Source organism: Pleurodeles waltl, chromosome 6, assembly GCF_031143425.1.
Source record: "Pleurodeles waltl isolate 20211129_DDA chromosome 6, aPleWal1.hap1.20221129, whole genome shotgun sequence".
Taxonomy (NCBI): domain Eukaryota; kingdom Metazoa; phylum Chordata; class Amphibia; order Caudata; family Salamandridae; genus Pleurodeles; species Pleurodeles waltl.
In genome coordinates, this window is record NC_090445.1 from 150,798,293 (window position 1) to 150,818,817 (window position 20,525).

Below are 20,525 nucleotides of genomic sequence, written 5' to 3' on the forward strand. Positions count from 1 at the left end.
AAACTAAGAAAAGATATTTTTCTATACAAGACCTATTGGCTGGATTTGTCTCTGAGTGTGTGTACCTCATTTATTGTCTATGTGTATGTACAACAAATGCTTAACACTACTCCTTGGATAAGCCTACTGCTCGACCACACTACCACAAAATAGAGCATTAGTATTATCTCTTTTTACCACTATTTTACCTCTAAGGGGAACCCTTGGACTCTGTGCATGCTATTCCTTACTTTGAAATAGCACATACAGAGCCAACTTCCTACATTGGTGGATCAGCGGTGGGGTACAAGACTTTGCATTTGCTGGACTACTCAGCCAATACCTGATCACACGACAAATTCCAAAATTGTCATTAGAAATTGATTTTTGCAATTTGAAAAGTTTTCTAAATTCTTAAAAGACCTGCTAGGGCCTTGTGTTAGATCATGTTTAGCATTTCTTTTAGAGTTTAAAAGTTTGTAAAAGTTTGAATTAGATTCTAGAACCAGTTGTAGATTCTTAAAAAGTATTCCAACTTTTAGAAGCAAAATGTCTAGCACAGATGTGACTGTGGTGGAACTCGACACCACACCTTACCTCCATCTTAAGATGAGGGAGCTAAGGTCACTCTGTAAAATAAAGAAAATAACAATGGGCCCCAAACCTACCAAAATACAGCTCCAGGAGCTTTTGGCAGAGTTTGAAAAGGCCAACCCCTCTGAGGGTGGCAACTCAGAGGAAGAGGATAGTGACTTGGAGGACAATTCCCCCCTACCAGTCCTATCTAGGGAGAACAGGGTCTCTCAAACCCTGACTCCAAAAATAATAGTCAGAGATGCTGGTTCCCTCACAGGAGAGACCAACACCTCTGAAATCACTGAGGATAACTCCAGTGAAGAGGACATCCAGTTAGCCAGGATGGCCAAAAGATTGGCTTTGGAAAGACAGATCCTAGCCATAGAAAGGGAAAGACAAGAGATGGGCCTAGGACCCATCAATGGTGGCAGCAACATAAATAGGGTCAGAGATTCTCCTGACATGTTGAAAATCCCCAAAGGGATTGTAACAAAATATGAAGATGGTGATGACATCACCAAATGGTTCACAGCTTTTGAGAGGGCTTGTGTAACCAGAAAAGTGAACAAATCTCACTGGGGTGCCCTCCTTTGGGAAATGTTCACAGGAAAGTGTAGGGATAGACTCCTCACACTCTCTGGAAAAGATGCAGAATCCTATGACCTCATGAAGGGTACCCTGATTGAGGGCTTTGGATTCTCCACTGAGGAGTATAGAATTAGATTCAGGGGGGCTCAAAAATCCTCGAGCCAGACCTGGGTTGATTATGTTGACTACTCAGTGAAAACACTGGATGGTTGGGTAACTGGAAATGAAGTGTATGACTATGTTGGGCTTTATAATTTGTTTATGAAAGAACACATTTTAAGTAACTGCTTCAATGAAAAGTTGCATCAGTATCTGGTAGACCTAGGTCCAATTTCTCCCCAAGAATTGGGAAAGAAGGCAGACCACTGGGTCAAGACTAGGGTAACCAAAACTTCCACTGGGGGTGACCAAAAGAAAGGGGTTACAAAGCCTTCCCAGGAGAAAGTGGGTGACACTAGAAACAAAGAAAAAGAGTCCCCTGTAGGCCCCCAAAAACCAGACCAGGTGGGTGGGCCCAGAGACACAACCCAAAACAAAGGTGGGTACCAGGGTAAGAGCTGGGATGCCACTAAGGCATGGTGCCATAACTGTAAACAGACAGGGCACCACACCAAGGACACTTCTTGTCCCAAAAACAAACCCCCTAGCAAAATCCCAGGGGTGACCAGTGTAGCCATGGGGGATGACTCCTCAGATGAGGAGGTCTTCATAGCCTTCAACTGGAAAAAGGGCCCAACAGGTGAGTTGGAGATTCCAGAGGGAAGTAGACACTTCCACCACCTACAGGTGAATGGAATCCCAGCCACTGCCCTGAGAGACACTTGTGCCAGTCACACTATTGTGCATGACAGGCTGGTGCTCTCAAACCAGTACATCCCAGGTGAGATGGCCAGAGTAAGAGTTAGCCCAGACAGGGTCACTAATAGGCCTGTGGCTCTTGTGCCCATAGAAGTGGGTGGAACTTTTAGCTGGAGAAGGGTGGTAGTCAGTACAGACCTCCCCCTTGATTGTCTCCTTGGAAATGACTACCCAGAGGTTAGTCAGAGCCTAAGAGAAGAACTGGTCCAGGGCCAGTCCTCTCCCAAGGATTCTGGAGTGCCTGCCTCTGCAGTAAATGCAAGTAGGCCCCAGAAGAAAAAGAAAAGGAAACAGAGTAGGAAAGGTGGACAACCTTTAGCCAAGGTTCCAGCAAGCCAAGGAGATTCTGCTCCAGTAGGGGAGAACTCCAAAAATGGCTCTGATAAAGTCCAACCTGACCCACAAGAAGTCCTGGCTAGTCAGGCAACTGTTAAGCCTGAGTGGGTGGCTCCTCAGCTAACAGAAGAAAGAGTGGAAGAAGGGTGTTTACTACAAGATGTGGTAACCCCCCACTCTACTACAGCAGACAGGCACCCTGAACCCAAAGAAGCCTGTAACTTAGCCCCTTCCCTTGTAGGTGAAGAGCTAAAGGTGTGGTTCTGGGCACTGACAGCTGTCAGTGGCCTCTGCTGGGTGTTAGCCTTTATGGCTGCACTATCCTTGGCATGGTGGTCTGACCCCATGCCAAATAACAAGTTAGGCCCCCTGACCCTGTTGGTCATGGTGGGGTTACCCCAGCTCTCGGTAACCTCTTTGGGTAAGATAGGGGTGACCCTGGCTAAGATAAGATTAGCAGAGGTGGACACCTCTGACCTAAAAATAGAGAGAATGGGTAAAGACATAAAAAGCACAGACAAGAGGCGGTTCAGACTAGGTCCTATCACTGTGGAAGTGGGTCAGTTCCCCAGAGGGAATGACCTGAACAGGAGGATGTAAGGCAGAGTAGGCCCTGCAACAAACCAGCCATTTCCTCTACTCTTCCTCGCCTGACAGACTAGGAAGACTCTTCCAGCTTTGGCGGAGTCTCCTGGCCTGTGGGCTGGGGGGGGCTTGTGTAAAGAAATGGCTCCCTGTTGCAGTTACCCCCCACTTTTTGCCTGATACTGATGCTGACTTGACTGAGAAGTGTGCTGGGACCCTGCTAACCAGGCCCCAGCACCAGTGTTCTTTCACCTAAAATGTACCATTGATCCCACAATTGGCACACCCTGGCATCCAGATAAGTCCCTTGTAACTGGTACCTCTGGTACCAAGGGCCCTGATGCCAGGAAAGGTCTCTAAGGGCTGCAGCATGTATTATGCCACCCTAGAGACCCCTCACTCAGCACAGACACACTGCTTACAAGCCTGTGTGTGCTAGTGAGAACAAAATGAGTAAGTCGACATGGCACTCCCCTCAGGGTGCCATGCCAGCCTCTCACTGCCTATGCAGTATAGGTAAGACACCCCTCTAGCAGGCCTTACAGCCCTAAGGCAGGGTGCACTATACCATAGGTGAGGGTACCAGTGCATGAGCACTGTGCCCCTACAGTGTCTAAGCAAAACCTTAGACATTGTAAGTGCAGGGTAGCCATAAGAGTATATGGTCTGGGAGTCTGTTTTACACGAACTCCACCAGCACCATAATGGCTACACTGAAAACTGGGAAGTTTGGTATCAAACTTCTCAGCACAATAAATGCACACTGATGCCAGTGTACATTTTATTGTAAAATACACCACAGAGGGCACCTTAGAGGTGCCCCCTGAAACTTAACCGACTGTCTGTGTAGGCTGACTAGTTCCAGCAGCCTGCCACACTAGAGACATGTTGCTGGCCCCATGGGGAGAGTGCCTTTGTCACTCTGAGGCCAGTAACAAAGCCTGCACTGGGTGGAGATGCTAACACCTCCCCCAGGCAGGAGCTGTAACACCTGGCGGTGAGCCTCAAAGGCTCACCCCTTTGTCACAGCCCAGCAGGGCACTCCAGCTTAGTGGAGTTGCCCGCCCCCTCCGGCCACGGCCCCCCACTTTTGGCGGCAAGGCTGGAGGGAACAAAGAAAGCAACAAGGAGGGGTCACTGGCCAGTCAGGACAGCCCCTAAGGTGTCCTGAGCTGAAGTGACTCTAACTTTTAGAAATCCTCCATCTTGCAGATGGAGGATTCCCCCAATAGGGTTAGGATTGTGATCCCCTCCCCTTGGGAGGAGGCACAAAGAGGGTGTACCCACCCTCAGGGCTAGTAGCCATTGGCTACTAACCCCCCAGACCTAACCACGCCCTTAAATTTAGTATTTAAGGGCTACCCTGAACCCTAGAAAATTAGATTCCTGCAACTACAAGAAGAAGGACTGCCTAGCTGAAAACCCCTGCAGAGGAAGACCAGAAGACGACAACTGCCTTGGCTCCAGAAACTCACCGACCTGTCTCCTGCCTTCCAAAGATCCTGCTCCAGCGACGCCTTCCAAAGGGACCAGCGACCTCGACATCCTCTGAGGACTGCCCCTGCTTCGAAAAGACAAGAAACTCCCGAGGACAGCGGACCTGCTCCAAGAAAGGCTGCAACTTTGTTTCCAGCAGCCTTGAAAGAACCCTGCAAGCTCCCCGCAAGAAGCGTGAGACTTGCAACACTGCACCCGGCGACACCGACTCGGCTGGTGGAGATCCAACACCTCAGGAGGGACCCCAGGACTACTCTGATACTGTGAGTACAAAAACCTGTCCCCCCTGAGCACCCACAGCGCCGCCTGCAGAGGGAATCCCGAGGCTTCCCCTGACCGCGACTCCTTGAATCCAAAACCCGACGCCTGGGAGAGACCCTGCACCCGCAGCCCCCAGGACCTGAAGGACCGGACTTTCACTGGAGAAGTGACCCCCAGGAGTTCCTCTCCCTTGCCCAAGTGGAGGTTTCCCCGAGGAACCCCCCCCTTGCCTGCCTGCAGCGCTGAAGAGATCCCTAGATCTCCCATAGACTAACACTACAAACCCGACGCTTGTTCTAACACTGCACCCGGCTGCCCCCGCGCCGCTGAGGGTGAAATTCCTGTGTGGGCTTGTGTCCCCCCCGGTGCCCTACAAAACCCCCCTGGTCTGCCCTCCGAAGACGCGGGTACTTACCTGCTGGCAGACTGGAACCGGGGCACCCCCTTCTCCATTGAAGCCTATGTGTTTTGGGCACCACTTTGAACTCTGCACCTGACCGGCCCTGAGCTGCTGGTGTGGTAACTTTGGGGTTGCTCTGAACCCCCAACGGTGGGCTACTTTGGACCAAGAACTAAGCCCTGTAAGTGTCCTACTTACCTGGTTAACCTAACAAATACTTACCTCCCCTAGGAACTGTGAAAATTGCACTAAGTGTCCACTTTTAAAACAGCTATTTGTCAATAACTTGAAAAGTATACATGCAATTTTTATGATTTAAAGTTCCTAAAGTACTTACCTGCAATACCTTTCAAATGAGATATTACATGTAGAATTTGAACCTGTGGTTCTTAAAATAAACTAAGAAAAGATATTTTTCTATACAAGACCTATTGGCTGGATTTGTCTCTGAGTGTGTGTACCTCATTTATTGTCTATGTGTATGTACAACAAATGCTTAACACTACTCCTTGGATAAGCCTACTGCTCGACCACACTACCACAAAATAGAGCATTAGTATTATCTCTTTTTACCACTATTTTACCTCTAAGGGGAACCCTTGGACTCTGTGCATGCTATTCCTTACTTTGAAATAGCACATACAGAGCCAACTTCCTACACTGATCCTGCCGCCTTCTCGACTGTTTCCTGGTGGTGCATGCTCTGGGGGTAGCCTGCCTCCTCTCTGCACCAGGAGCTCTGAAGAAATCTCCTGTGGGTCGACGGAATCTTCCCCCTGCAACCGCAGGCAACAAAAGACTGCATCACCGGTCCTCTGGGTCCCCTCTCAGCACGAGCGTGGTCCCTGGAACTCAGCAACTCTGTCCAAGTGACTCCCACAGTCCAGTGACTCTTCAGTCCAAGTTTGGTGGAGGTAAGTCCTTGCCTCCCCACGCTAGACTGCATTGCTGGGTACCGCGTGATCTGCAGCTGCTCCGGCTCCTGTGCACTCTTCCAGGATTTCCTTTGTGCACAGCCAAGCCTGGGTCCCCGACACTCTAACCTGCAGTGCACAACCTCCTGAGTTGTCCTCCGGCGTCGTGGGACTCTCTTTTGTGTCTTCGGTTGAGCTCCGGTTCACTCCTCTTCCAAGTGCCTGTTCCGGTACTTCTGCGGGTGCTGCCTGCTTCTGTGAGGGCTCCCTGACTTGCTGGGCGCCCCCCCTGTCTCCTCATCCAAGTGGCGACATCCTGGTCCCTCCTGGGCCACAGCAGCATCCAAAAACCCTAACCGCGACCCTTGCAGCTAGCAAGGCTTGTTTGCGGTCTTTCTGCGTGGGAACACCTCTGCAAGCTTCTACACGACGTGGGACATCCATCCTCCAAAGGGGAAGTTTCTAGCCCTCTTCGTTCTTGCAGAATCCACAGCTTCTACCATCCGGTGGCAGCTTCTTTGCACCCTCAGCTGACATTTCCTGGGCATCTGCCCACTCTCGACTTTGTCGCGACTCTTGGACTTGGTCCCCTTGTTCCACAGGTACCCTCGTCCAGAAATCCACTTTGGTTGCATTGCTGGTGTTGGTCTTCCTTGCAGAATTCCCCTTATCACGACTTCTGTGCGCTCTGGGGAATATAGGTACACTTTACACCCACTTTTCAGGGTCTTGGGGTGGGCTATTTTTCTAACCCTCACTGTTTTCTTACAGTCCCAGCGACCCTCTACAAGCTCACATAGGTCTGGGGTCCATTCGTGGTTCGCATTCCACTTTTGGAGTATATGGTTTGTGTTGCCCCTATACCTATATGCTCCTATTGCAATCTACTGTAACTTTACATTGCTTGCATTACTTCCTTTTGCTATTACTGCATATTTTTGGTATTGTGTACATATATCTTGTGTATATTTGGCATCCTCATACTGAGGGTACTCACTGAGATACTTTTGGCATATTGTCATATTTTTAGTATATCTGTGTATTGTGTTTTCTTATGATATTGTGCATATGACACCAGTGGTATAGTAGGAGCTTTGCATGTCTCCTAGTTCAGCCTAAGCTGCTCTGCTATAGCTACCTTCTATCAGCCTAAGCTGCTAGAAACACCTCTTCTACACTAATAAGGGATAACTGGACCTGCCACAGAGTGTAAGTACCCCTTGATACCCACTACAAGCCAGGCCAGCCTCCTACATTGGTGGCAGCGGTGGGATAAGTACTGGCAACTACTTACAACTTTGTCATTGTGTACTTTTCATAAGAGAATAATATACAAAACAAGTTCATTGTATGTACGCCTAACCAAAAAGTTTTGCTTTTCTTCTCTTACACTATCTGCTAAGTGCTGAAAAGTACCTCTAAACTTTCTAAAAGTTTCTAAAAAGTTGAATAAGTTTTTTTTTCTGTTTCCTTAAAAAGTCCTGAAACTTTTTCTCTCTTTTTTTCTGTCCCTAAACCTTTTCTATCATGTCTGATGTAGGAACTGCTCTTAACCTGGTCAGCGCAGCTTATGACCACCTTAACTGGAAAAGTTTGAGGAGTCTCTGCATTGATAGAGGTTTAGTGGTAGGAAAGAACCCCTCTAGAGATTTATTGTCTAACATGCTTATTGAAAATGATAAGGCCTTAGCTGGCACTTCAATTGAGAAGTTAGGAGATAGCTCACACTCTGACTCAGGGAAGCCCCCAGTAAGAGTGTTAGAGGGTGACCTTCCTAACCTGCCCCTTAGCAGACCACCTAGCATAGCTGGTAGTAATGTAAGTTCACATCACAGTAGGGATAATTTTGTTCCTGCAGGCCAGGTTGCTAGAGTGCCAACTGTTAGGGAAAGGTCTCCCTCTGTTCATTCACATCAGGCTATAAACTCTGAAAACTCCCAAAGGTAACTGGTTAACAAAGAGTCTAATTCTACTCAGAGTGCTAAGTGCCCGGCATTGGCTGAATTTGGTTTCTTGCTTCCCGGTATAAATATATCAATTAAGAAGAGAACAAAGTGGGTCAATTTCCTGGTCAAGCCCACAAAACCATGCAGCTGATCCTGAATTATTAGCACTGATGAATAATGAATTAATTTGTTGAGTAATAACAGCTACAAGATTAACCTCTGTAGGAGGCCCTGACAATATTACAACAGCAATTCCAATTGAGAGGACTCTTCAGCGTTGAGAGGCTGGGACATCAGGTACAATCCATGTTTTTATGCCGGAGGCTGAACACCAGGCACAATGATGCAATCCATATTTTTAATGCTACAGACCAGAAACCTCAATAAAAACAAGATTCTGGTGAACTGTGATTTTGAAAATTAAAGCTAACTAAAGCAAATGTAGAATGAGAATCAATTAACATTATTTACAGAATAATAAAAAGGTGACAAACCCAGGAAGGTTCTGGTGAATTCTGACGGAAAGAACCAACAAGACTTAGATTTCCTCTTCTAATAGTTACTTGAAGAACAGCCGGACTTTCTGAAACTTGATTCCTACTTTGCAGACACTCATTGTGACTCTTGAAGAACTCACGAGTACAAGATTCAGAGCACACTGAGTCATGTTTACTCTAGAGGCTAATGTGATAAGTGCAATAACAGTTTATTGACAAAAGCATCTACGCCAAAAAACCTAAGTGACATTATGTTCTATAGAGGCGAACAAGTAAATTCCATAGTTCTTTGTGGGCGCGAATGAATCTAACACATTCTATTTCTTCAGAGAGCAAAAGGAGTCAGTGATACAGGTGTAATCCCTATATAGCTGACAGAGTAAACCACAACGTTGAGGTTTAGATTGCTCAGCAAGTTCTTATTTATCTCTTTCGGGCTTCCTTCCCTAAAGTTCCTACCCTCAGCCCTTTTAACTCAACAAGCTGCTCCGATAATCTGTGTTTTGAGAGTAAACAAATTTGGTGAGAGTGAATTTGGGTTTTGAACGTCTTGGCACAGACAACAGAGATGACATGCACATTTGCTTCGGTTGATTCTCCCTTGATCCCTTAATGAAAGCTATGAAGGGGAAGGTAATTCGGCAGACCATTTATGAGGCTGAATTGCTTTCTCTGGACTCTCACATTCATTTGTCAAATTAGGAAGGTCAATGTTTGAAAAAGGTGTTAAAGCTTACTCTAAATACAATGCCACATGCTCTCAAACTGGGAAAGGGGTGACCTCTTGGGACGTGTTGGCCTTAGATTTTTAGAATATTAAAATATCTTCTGACAATAGAGTCAAATAAAAGGTATTTATGATGGAAATCCTATTCCACAAATAACATTACACATATGTATTTGGACTGTACTAATAAAGATGCCTTACAATATGCCAGGTTTTAATATGCACACATCCCAGTGATATTCTACTGACCTTTCAAAGAGAAATCACAAGCTTGTGCTAACAACGGTGCACCAAGTGTGCTTACCCAACTCCTACTGCTCAACACAAATATGACCAAATCGCGGTCCTCAGATTGCCCTAAATGTCACGCTCCTGGAGAAGATTTTTTCTACATTGCCTGGTCTTGTAGATTTGTAACACACTATTGGGGTGAGATTTTCTCCAAGTTATTCCAAATGTTGGAGATAAATCTGGATGCAGACCATCTACTCGCCATGCTAGGCTATGTACTAGATCTTCCAAAAAGCACTATGCAATTTAGCGCTATCCCTCTTTCCTTGGCCAAACTCGAAGTCATGATCCACTTGGGTGGGCACCTGCCCCCTACCGCTGCCTCACCAGTATGACATACTGCAACACTACCTGTGAAATATACGCTAGCTCTACAACCCCCACCTCTAGAGCGAAATATATTTGGCAACTACTATGTAATTACTTACTATCCCTCGCAGCTCAGTTCCAAGAGACCTGTTCAGGCATATCGAAGCTTCCCCTTACCTCTCAATTTACTATTTGGAAGTCAGTAGCCCCGTGCCCACCTATGTCATCTCCATGCATGCACACTCCATGCCCGGGATAGATTGGAGGAACTGCCCTCCCTCCCCTCAACTAGTTCACATTAACCCATATTTCACCCCGTCCCCCCCTCCACCACCGCCCCACCCCTGCCCTTGTTTGGCATTATTTGCGGGAGTGTAGGTATAATCTCTACTTTACTTTCGCAAAGTTTTACAGACAATAGCAGAAAGAGAGGGTCGCTTGAGCCATATTAAGGAACTAGCTGATTTTTATTGATTTTTTTGTTGTGTTTGATTACCTATTGCAGAGCAGATGGCATATGCGGATTACATTGTATCCCTCTTTGCCGCTTCCGCTAATTTTAAGCAAGTGGTCATAATAATTTCATAATTTGCTATTGCTATGCTTGTATACCTATATCATCTGAAAATAAATTAAAAACAGTTTATTAAAAAAAAAAATGGTGCACTGGGAGGGAGAAAATAATCCCACTATAACAGCTGATAAAAGCAGTCTCAGATCCAGATATGAGCAAATAATCTTCTAAGATAGAGATAGTGTAGTCATGTGGTCTTCTGCCCCATCCAAAGGCCGTATTGTTTCAAACTATGATGCATTAGTACAATGTTAGATTCTGTGAACATTTAATGAGATAGTCCAAATTATTCATATTTATAGGTCAACAATTCCTAGCCTGTCTATGTCTACCCATGTAGATGTCATTATATTGAATCCTAAATAAATATTGAGCTTGCAACATAATGTAATATTTAAACTATTTTGTTGAAATTTTTGGGAGAGTTTGTACTTCAAAGCTTTGTCAATTCATTTTCATATGCCACTGATCTTGAATGCCACTCATCATTGTCACAGATTGCCAAGTGGATCAAAGAGACAGAACCACTACTATGAAAAAATGTATCCATTTGTTTTACATTCCTGTGGCACAACAAAGAAATTCAAAAGGAAGCCAAGGGTTTGTTCACATCTGGAGGCTAAGGGTCTCATTATGAGTTTGGCGGCACCACCACAGGGAGTATGCCACCGTCATGGCAGGGAGCCAAGGCCATTATCCTAGTACTGCAGCACCCTCGGAATGTGCACTGTCTGCACAGCAGACAGTGCGCATTCCAATGGTTGGGCAGGGGGACTCTGCATTGCCCGTGCCATCCCCCTGTGGCCCCCGGCACTGGGTTTCCGCGAGTGGGAGGGTCCCCCACAATGAATAGGCTGGCAGAAAGTAGGGCTGTAATCGGCCAGGAGGCGTGGAGTTCAGCTTTACGATGGCTGGTTGCCATCTTGATCGCCATCACCCCATCGGGATCTATGATCCTGGCAGGGACGGAGGTCTTCAGGTGGGTTCGCCTGCCAAAGCTGTATTTGGACAATCAGACTGCCTAAAGTGCAGCAGTCCGACCGTCAACGTGAGTGTGGCGGTCCTCAGACCGCCACACCCGTAATGAGGCCCTAAGTGTTTGAGACAATAGCACCCTCCCTGGAATAACATCACAGGTGGGGGACTCCTCCATAAGATCTATATAAATATGACTGAGTGAATTCTTACTGCAGATGACGTGCAAAAATCTTTTCAAGTTACTTGCCAAAGAGGTGGACAGAGATTCCTGGGAAACATTATAATATGGAGTTTAAAACGTACATTTCAAGCATATGCTAACATGTCCAAAACACCACGGGGCATGATACTACGAGACCCTTGTTATTAATTCAGATTTAAATACAGCAGAGCAATAGCTCTTTTTGTGGTGGAATGAGTGATATCTGTAAGGAGGAAGGGCTTAAATATATCCAATCCGGACTACAAAAGGGATTCCCAAAATGTACATGCAAACGTTGGTAACTATTACCAAGCAGCAAACCACTTAGATTTGCAACTAAAAATGGAATTGTGGCAACTGCTAGTCTAGAGACTCTCAGAATTCCGCACAATAAGCAATCTGGTAGGAAGAAAATTATTACACACTGATTTTTTTTTTTTTAATGGGTCAAAATACTTTGAGTGGGTAAAGTCTTTATCTATTAAAAAAACCTGCTCTTTCAAACGTTTAGCCTATGACTGATCTTTTCACTTCCAGAAAACCACCTTAAATGTAATACAGCTCCAACTACAGAACCGCGTCAGCAAGCACAACCCTCTTTGCTCATCATTCCAGGTTTCGACACCAATGCAATAAAAATGTATATTGCATGTGTGAACAATGCCATAATGATGTTGAATGGCAAATGTACACATTATAGAGGACTGGTTATTTAATCAATTTCTGACAATAAGTCCTTTGAAATCCATTATACTTCTCATAATATTCGCCATGTGCCCAGGTCACAACTGTATTCCTCAATCTCCTCACTTTGCATCTGTCTGTACACTTGTCCTAATGGTGAAGCCAATTCGATTTGTGTCCCACATCAGTCCCGCTTTTATGAACAAGCACCACCAACAAGGATTTTAATATAATTAACTTCCAAAATAGCCAATGAGATGCCAATGCTTTCCAGAGTCAATGATGGTGATAAATTGCTTGTCAATTAGCCCTTTCTAAATTGCTCCTTTCAGGTGTACAGTGCACGCAGAGTCATGCGGTTAACACTGGTTGGCTCAAATATTAGATTTGAAGATAAGTATTATCTTACCCCAATTTGGGCGAATCTACACTAGTCACCTTCTCAGTATTGCACTGAATTTAGGTTTCGCTACACAGCCTCTAATACACTAACCCAGTGGTTCCCAAGCTAGGGACCCCTGAGGGGTCCGCGAAGCCTCCTCATGGGGTTCTGCAACTGTTTAGAAAATTAAATCATATTAACATATTAATAAAGTGTATATAAATAAAGTGGCTAATTGTACAATTGAATATTTTAAAACGATAAAGTGGGGGTCCAGAGAAGTCAAAAGGTTTGGAACCACTGCACTAACCCACAAACAGAAATCATATTCAGCTGAAAAACTAAAAATCACTGAAGCCAAAAGAAGCAGAGGTTGTTCAGTTGGAGATTGCTATGTTTCACCACCACCCTTCTTTCATCCAATCAGACTGTGTTGCAATACTGTATCCATAGAGTACAACTGTAATGTAATTTGGATTACTATCCCATCTAAAATTTCAGTGGGCTCTAGTGAGTTCTTTTCAAGCTGTTTTTCTAACATGAAATTTTTTTTATTGCACTTTTGGTTCACTTTACTACAAAAAAATGCCTCCAATGTCTTTTTATTAGCAATACCCCCTTTTTAGATTTATTTTGTCCAGAACAAGTAGTAGGTAACATTTGTAGAGAAATAGCGACAGCCAGCAGTAGTATTGTAGAGAACCATTGGCAGCTAGGACTGGCTTTTGGAAAGAATGGGTAATGCTGAGGGCTGCACTAACAGTGCTGCTGTGGAAAAATTAGTAACTTTCCTCTCCTATTATTTTTCTTAAGTTTGGTGCTTATTCCAATGTTTCTGGGACTTGCACCATCCCTTGGAGTAATTCTTTAAAATTCTTGAAGTTAACGCTTTCAAATTTTCTACCATGTAGAAAACCTCCAGGAGAAGGTGTGGCAACAATGTTTAATTTAGTATTTGGGATGGAAGATTTTATTTAGAAAGTTTAGTGAATACCAGGAAATATAGAATTATGTGTTTTTTAAAAACATTTTCAATCGCCACTTCTCTAGCATTCCCAAGGGAACACCCTTGTCCCCATTCAACCTCAAAATTTACATTGGTAAATAATGTAACATCAGTGAAGGATTTTCCATCACCATAAATTCACTACCATACAATTCCACAAATCTTGATTCTGTGAACCATAATGCCGAATTCAGGATTGTAACTGCATTTTTGTACTACTAAGTCCCACTTAGGTGCACAAAGCAGCATATGAATTGTATACAAACATCAATTCCATATCCCATTTATTCTTTATAAACACCAGTTTACAACTCATTATCACTTTGCATGCACCATTGTCTTTGGAGAGCATTTAATAGGTATCATTGGTATTTGAAAAGAACAAATGACAGCCAGCTCTAGCACTCTGGAAAACAATTGACAGAAGATAGCATTGGTGTCAACACAAAATCAATCTAAGGGCTGTCATTACTCAGTCACTCCCCCAGCCAGAAAAGAATGCATATGTTCAAAACATTTTAGCCACAAATGAGTCTTCCAGAGACGTAGATGTTCCTACCAGAATATCTCAAAACAAACTCTGCCAGATCCCATGCCCTCAGAACCCTGATAGGGCAGTCAGTGATGTTCTAGCAAAACATAATGATAAGTAGCATAATATTTTTTCCTTTCAGTTTACTTACCAACTTCTCCCATCACCCGTAGCCCCTCCTGGTAATTGGGGCCTCCTCTCCTCACGAATATTGTGACTTCATGTTCTTTCAGGGGACCCTGGTTATCCTTAATTGCTCTTACAATTCCCTAGAACCAAATTCATTATGTTAATTCCCAAGAAGATCTAAGACTTAGCAGGAAAATAAATTGCATTAAAGCTCACTAATAAAGCAATTAGGTCAGTCTTGCATTATAAGTTATAAACTAGACTTCCGGCAATTGCTTTCTTGTGCTTGTGTTTGGACTTCTCTTACTGGAGGAACTTTGCACTATGAGGTTGACCTCTTGAGAGTGATTTCGGAAGAGAGTGTGCATTCTCAACTTAGACCAGGACTTAGGAGTGTCCCGAAAGTTTGTCTTGTGTTTTGTGACATAAAGCCTTGATTCCTGGTCCCAGATCACCTTGGAGGGCATGAGAGCACACTTCCTGCATTTGTCTGAGTCATATTCCGAGCGTAAACACCAGAGATCCACCTCAGGTGGGTCATTGACGGACATTGTAGGAAGTTGGCTCTGTATGCACTATTTCAAAGTAAGGAATAGTATGCACAGAGTCCAAGGGTTCCCCTTAGAGGTAAGATAGTGGCATAAAGAGATAATACTAATGCTCTATTTTGTGGTAGTGTGGTCGAGAAGTAGGCTTATCAAAGGAGTAGTGTTAAGCATTTGTTGTACATACACACAGACAATAAATGAGGAACACACACTCCGAGACAATTCCAGGCCAATAGGTTTTTGTATAGAAAAATATATTTTCTTAGTTTATTTTAAGAACCACAGGTTCACATTTTACATGTAATATCTCAAATGAAAGGTATTGCAGGTAAGTACTTTAGGAACTTTGAATAATCACAATAGCATATATACTTTTCAAATAAATCGCATATAGCTATTTTAAAACTAGACAGTGCAATTTTCAACAGTTCCTGGGGGAGGTAAGTATTTGTTAGTTTTTGTAGGTAAGTAAACCACCTACGGGGTTCAAGATTGGGTCCAAGGTAGCCCACCGTTGGGGGTTCAGAGCAACCCCAAAGTTACCACACCAGCAGCTCAGGGCCGGTCAGGTGCAGAGGTCAAAGTGGTGCCCAAAACACATAGGCTTCAATGGAGAAGAGGGTGCCCCGGTTCCAGTCTGCCAGCAGGTAAGTACCCGCGTCTTCGCAGGGCAGACCAGGGGGGTTTTGTAGGGCACCGGGGGGGACACAAGTTAGCACAGGAAGTACATCCTCAGCAGCACGGGGCGGCCGGGTGCAGTGTGCAAACACACGTCGGGTTTTCAATAGGAATCAATGGGAGACCAAGGGGTCTCTTCAGCCATGCAGGCAGGCAAGGGGTGGGCTCCTCGGGGCAGCCACCACCTGGGCAAGGGAGAGGGCCTCCTGGAGGTCACTCCTGCACTGGAGTTCCGATCCTTCAGGTCCTGGGGGCTGCGGGTGCAGGGTCTTTTCCAGGCGTCGGGATCTGAGAGTCAGGCAGTCGCGGTCAGGGGGAGCCTCGGGATTCCCTCTGCAGGCGTCGCTGTGGGGGCTCAGGGGGGACAACTTTGGTTACTCACAGTCTCGGAGTCGCCGGGGAGTCCTCCCTGAAGTGGTGTTTCTCCACAAGTCGAGCCGGGGGCATCGGGTGCAGAGTTGCAAGTCTCACGCTTCTGGCGGGAAATGCAGTTGTCTTTAAGTTGCTTCTTTGGAAACAAAGTTGCAGTCTTGGGTGAACAGGGCCGCTGTTCTCGGGAGTTTCTTGGTCCTTCTAGAGCAGGGTAGTCCTCTGAGGATTCAGAGGTCGCTGGTCCTGGGGAAAGCGTCGCTGGAGCAGTTTTCTTCTGAAGGAGGGAGACAGGCCGGTAGAGCTGGGGCCAAAGCAGTTGGTGTCTCCGTCTTCTCCGCAGGGTTTTTCAGCTCAGCAGTCCTCTTCTTCTTAGGTTGCAGGAATCTGAGTTCCTAGGTTCAGGGGAGCCCCTAAATACAGAATTTAGGGGTGTGTTTAGGTCAGGGAGGGCAGTAGCCAATGGCTACTAGCCCTGAGGGTGGCTACACCCTCTTTGTGCCTCCTCCCAAGGGGAGGGGGTCACATTCCTATCCCTATTGGGGGGATCCTCCATCTGCAAGATGGAGGATTCCTAAAAGTCAGAGTCACTTTAGCTCAGGTTGCCTAAGGGGCTGTCCTGACTGGCCAGTGGTGACTCCTTGTTTTTCTCAATATCTCCTCCGGCCTTGCCGCCAAAAGTGGGGCGGTGGCCGGAGGGGGCGGGCAACTCCACTAGCTGGAATGCCCTGTGGTGCTGGAACAAAGGGGGTGAGCCTTTGAGGCTCACCGCCAGGTGTTACAGCTCCTGCAAGGGGGAGGTGATAAGCATCTCCACCCAGTGCAGGCTTTGTTATTAGCCACAGAGTGACAAAGGCACTCTCCCCATGTGGCCAGCAACATGTCTCGAGTGTGGCAGGCTGCTAAAACCAGTCAGCCTACACGGGTAGTTGGTTAAGGTTTCAGGGGGCACCTCTAAGGTGCACTCTGGGGTGTATTTTACAATAAAATGTACACTGGCATCAGTGTGCATTTATTGTGCTGAGAAGTTTCATACCAAACTTCCCAGTTTTCAGTGTAGCCATTATGGTGCTGTGGAGTTCGTGTTTGACAGACTCCCAGACCATATATTCTTATGGCTACCCTGCACTTACAATGTCTAAGGTTTGGCTTAGACACTGTAGGGGCACAGTGCTCATGCACTGGTGCCCTCACCTATGGTATAGTGCACCCTGCCTTAGGGCTGTAAGGCCTGCTAGAGGGGTGACTTATCTATACTGCATAGGCAGTGTGAGGTTAGCATGGCACCCTGAGGGGAGTGCCATGTCGACGTACTCGTTTTGTCCTCACCAGCACACACAAGCTGGCAAGCAGTGTGTCTGTGCTGAGTGAGGGGTCCCCAGGGTGGCATAAGATATGCTGCAGCCCTTAGAGACCTTCCCTGGCATCAGGGCCCTTGGTACCAGGGGTACCAGTAACACAGGACTCACCTGGATGCCAGGGTGTGCCAATTGTGTAAACAAAAGTACAGGTTAGGGAAAGAACACTGGTGCTGGGGCCTGGTTAGCAGGCCTCAGCACACTTTCAATTCAAAACATAGCATCAGCAAAGGCAAAAAGTCAGGGGGTAACCATGCCAAGGAGGCATTTCCTTACAGACATGTTTTCTACAGTCATGGCATGGTTTGAAACCTGTACTTTTAGGAGGGAATACAGGGAGTGCAGAATTATTAGGCAAATGAGTATTTTGACCACATCATCCTCTTTATGCATGTTGTCTTAGTCCAAGCTGTATAGGCTCGAAAGCCTACTACCAATTAAGCATATTAGGTGATGTGCATCTCTGTAATGAGAAGGGGTGTGGTCTAATGACATCAACACCCTATATCAGGTGTGCATAATTATTAGGCAACTTCCTTTCCTTTGGCAAAATGGGTCAAAAGAAGGACTTGACAGGCTCAGAAAAGTCAAAAATAGTGAGATATCTTGCAGAGGGATGCAGCACTCTTAAAATTGCAAAGCTTCTGAAGCGTGATCATCGAACAATCAAGCGTTTCATTCAAAATAGTCAACAGGGTCGCAAGAAGCGTGTGGAAAAACCAAGGCGCAAAATAACTGCCCATGAACTGAGAAAAGTCAAGCGTGCAGCTGCCACGATGCCACTTGCCACCAGTTTGGCCATATTTCAGAGCTGCAACATCACTGGAGTGCCCAAAAGCACAAGGTGTGCAATACTCAAAGACATGGCCAAGGTAAGAAAGGCTGAAAGACGACCACCACTGAACAAGACACACAAGCTGAAACGTCAAGACTGGGCCAAGAAATATCTCAAGACTGATTTTTCTAAGGTTTTATGGACTGATGAAATGAGAGTGAGTCTTGATGGGCCAGATGGATGGGCCCGTGGCTGGATTGGTAAAGGGCAGAGAGCTCCAGTCCGACTCAGACGCCAGCAAGGTGGAGGTGGAGTACTGGTTTGGGCTGGTATCATCAAAGATGAGCTTGTGGGGCCTTTTCGGGTTGAGGATGGAGTCAAGCTCAACTCACAGTCCTACTGCCAGTTCCTGGAAGACACCTTCTTCAAGCAGTGGTACAGGAAGAAGCCTGCATCCTTCAAGAAAAACATGATTTTCATGCAGGGCAATGCTCCATCACACGCGTCCAAGTACTCCACAGCGTGGCTGGCAAGAAAGGGTATAAAAGAAGGAAATCTAATGACATGGCCTCCTTGTTCACCTGATCTGAACCCCATTGAGAACCTGTGGTCCATCATCAAATGTGAGATTTACAAGGAGGGAAAACAGTACACCTCTGAACAGTGTCTGGGAGGCTGTGGTTGCTGCTGCACGCAATGTTGATGGTGAACAGATCAAAACACTGACAGAATCCATGGATGGCAGGCTTTTGAGTGTCCTTGCAAAGAAAGGCGGCTATATTGGTCACTGATTTGTTTTTGTTTTGTTTTTGAATGTCAGAAATGTATATTTGTGAATGTTGAGATGTTATATTGGTTTCACTGGTAATAATAAATAATTGAAATGGGTATATATTTGTTTTTTGTTAAGTTGCCTAATAATTATGCACAGTAATAGTCACCTGCACACACAGATATCCCCCCTAACATAGCTAAAACTAAAAACAAACTAAAAACTACTTCCAAAAATATTCAGCTTTGATATTAATGAGTTTTTTGGGTTCATTGAGAACATGGTTGTTGTTCAATAATAAAATTAATCCTCAAAAATACAACTTGCCTAATAATTCTGCACTCCCTGTATAGTTACTATAGCACACCAGATTCCACTTTTTTTAAGGAGTTGTTGATGAACCAACGAAACTGGAAGAAGCAGAGCTTCGGATCAACGGAAGGCATGGAAAGAATGAAACTGACATTAGCACTCAGGAGAGGCTGTTAAAGGGGGCTTTGCACTGTCATTTTCGGGGCAGTATGGATTCAACACAGAGCTGCACATTACCACCTGTGAGAAGGGCATTGCTAGTGAAACCTTTCCAGATCCAGTCTGGTGTGGAGCAAGTATTCTAAGGCAAGGAATCTGCAGTTAGAAATATGCATCAGAAATAAACTTGACATGCAAACTTTTCTAGCAAAGGGAATATATATTTGTGGACATTTCTTATTGAGAAGTGATGACAAAAAGGAAAATAACTTCAATTGGTACAATCTACCTATAGAGAGCTAAAAATGTAAATGGAATTCAAAAAAAAAATATATATGGCTAAGCGTTGAAGTTTGTTAAATGGTAGTAATCCACATGAGTTAAATACTGAGCTCTCAGTCAAGCCATTTTTGTTAACAAATTAGTGTAGGCAATTTTCAGCCTGAACATGGTTGCTGCATTCCATAAGGCAAACAGCAGCAACACAAGCCTATTTCATCTGGTAAGTATTTTATTCTGCTCAGGGGCTGTGTATACTTTTGAGCTACTAATTCACCAGTGTAAGGAAATGCCTCCTTGGCATGGTTACCCCCTGACTTTTTGCCTTTGCTGATGCTATGTTTTGAATTGAAAGTGCGCTGAGGCCTGCTAACCAGGCCCCAGCACCAGTGTTCTTTCCCTAACCTGTACTTTTGTTTTACACAATTGGCACACCCTGGCATCCAGGTAAGTCCCTTGTAACTGGTACCCCTGGTACCAAGGGCCCTGATGCCAGGGAAGGTCTCTAAGGGCTGCAGCATAGCTTATGCCACCCTGGGGACCCCTCACTCAGCACAGACACACTGCTTGCCAGCTTGTGTGTGCTGGTGAGAACAAAACGAGTAAGTCGACATGGCACTCCCCTCAGGGTGCCATGCCAACCTCACACTGCCTATGCAGTATAGATAAGTCACCCCTCTAGCAGGCCTTACAGCCCTAAGGCAGGGTGCACTATACCATAGGTGAGGGCACCAGTGCACGAGCACTGTGCCCCTACAGTGTCTAAGCAAAACCTTAGACATTGTAAGTGCAGGGTAGCCATAAGAGTATATGGTCTAGGAGTCTGTCAAACACGAACTCCACAGCACCATAATGGCTACACTGAAAACTGGGGAGTTTGGTATCAAACTTCTCAGCACAATAAATGCACACTGATGCCGGTGTACATTTTATTGTAAACTACACCCCAGAGGGCACCTTAGAGGTGCCCCCTGAAACCTTAACCAACTACCTGTGTAGGCTGACTGGTTCTAGCAGCCTGCCA

General features: G+C 45.5%; 1 protein-coding gene across 2 annotated transcripts in view; it reads right to left on the bottom strand.

Moving 5' to 3' along the window:
* ACLY (ATP citrate lyase) overlaps nt 1–20,525 on the bottom strand; it is a 281,182-nt gene that overhangs the window by 168,732 nt on the left and 91,925 nt on the right. For both annotated transcript variants that reach the window (XM_069237662.1, XM_069237663.1), the window contains exon 11: nt 14,274–14,391. In XM_069237662.1, the coding sequence (XP_069093763.1) occupies nt 14,274–14,391 (118 nt within the window). The remainder of the gene's footprint in view (nt 1–14,273; nt 14,392–20,525) is intronic.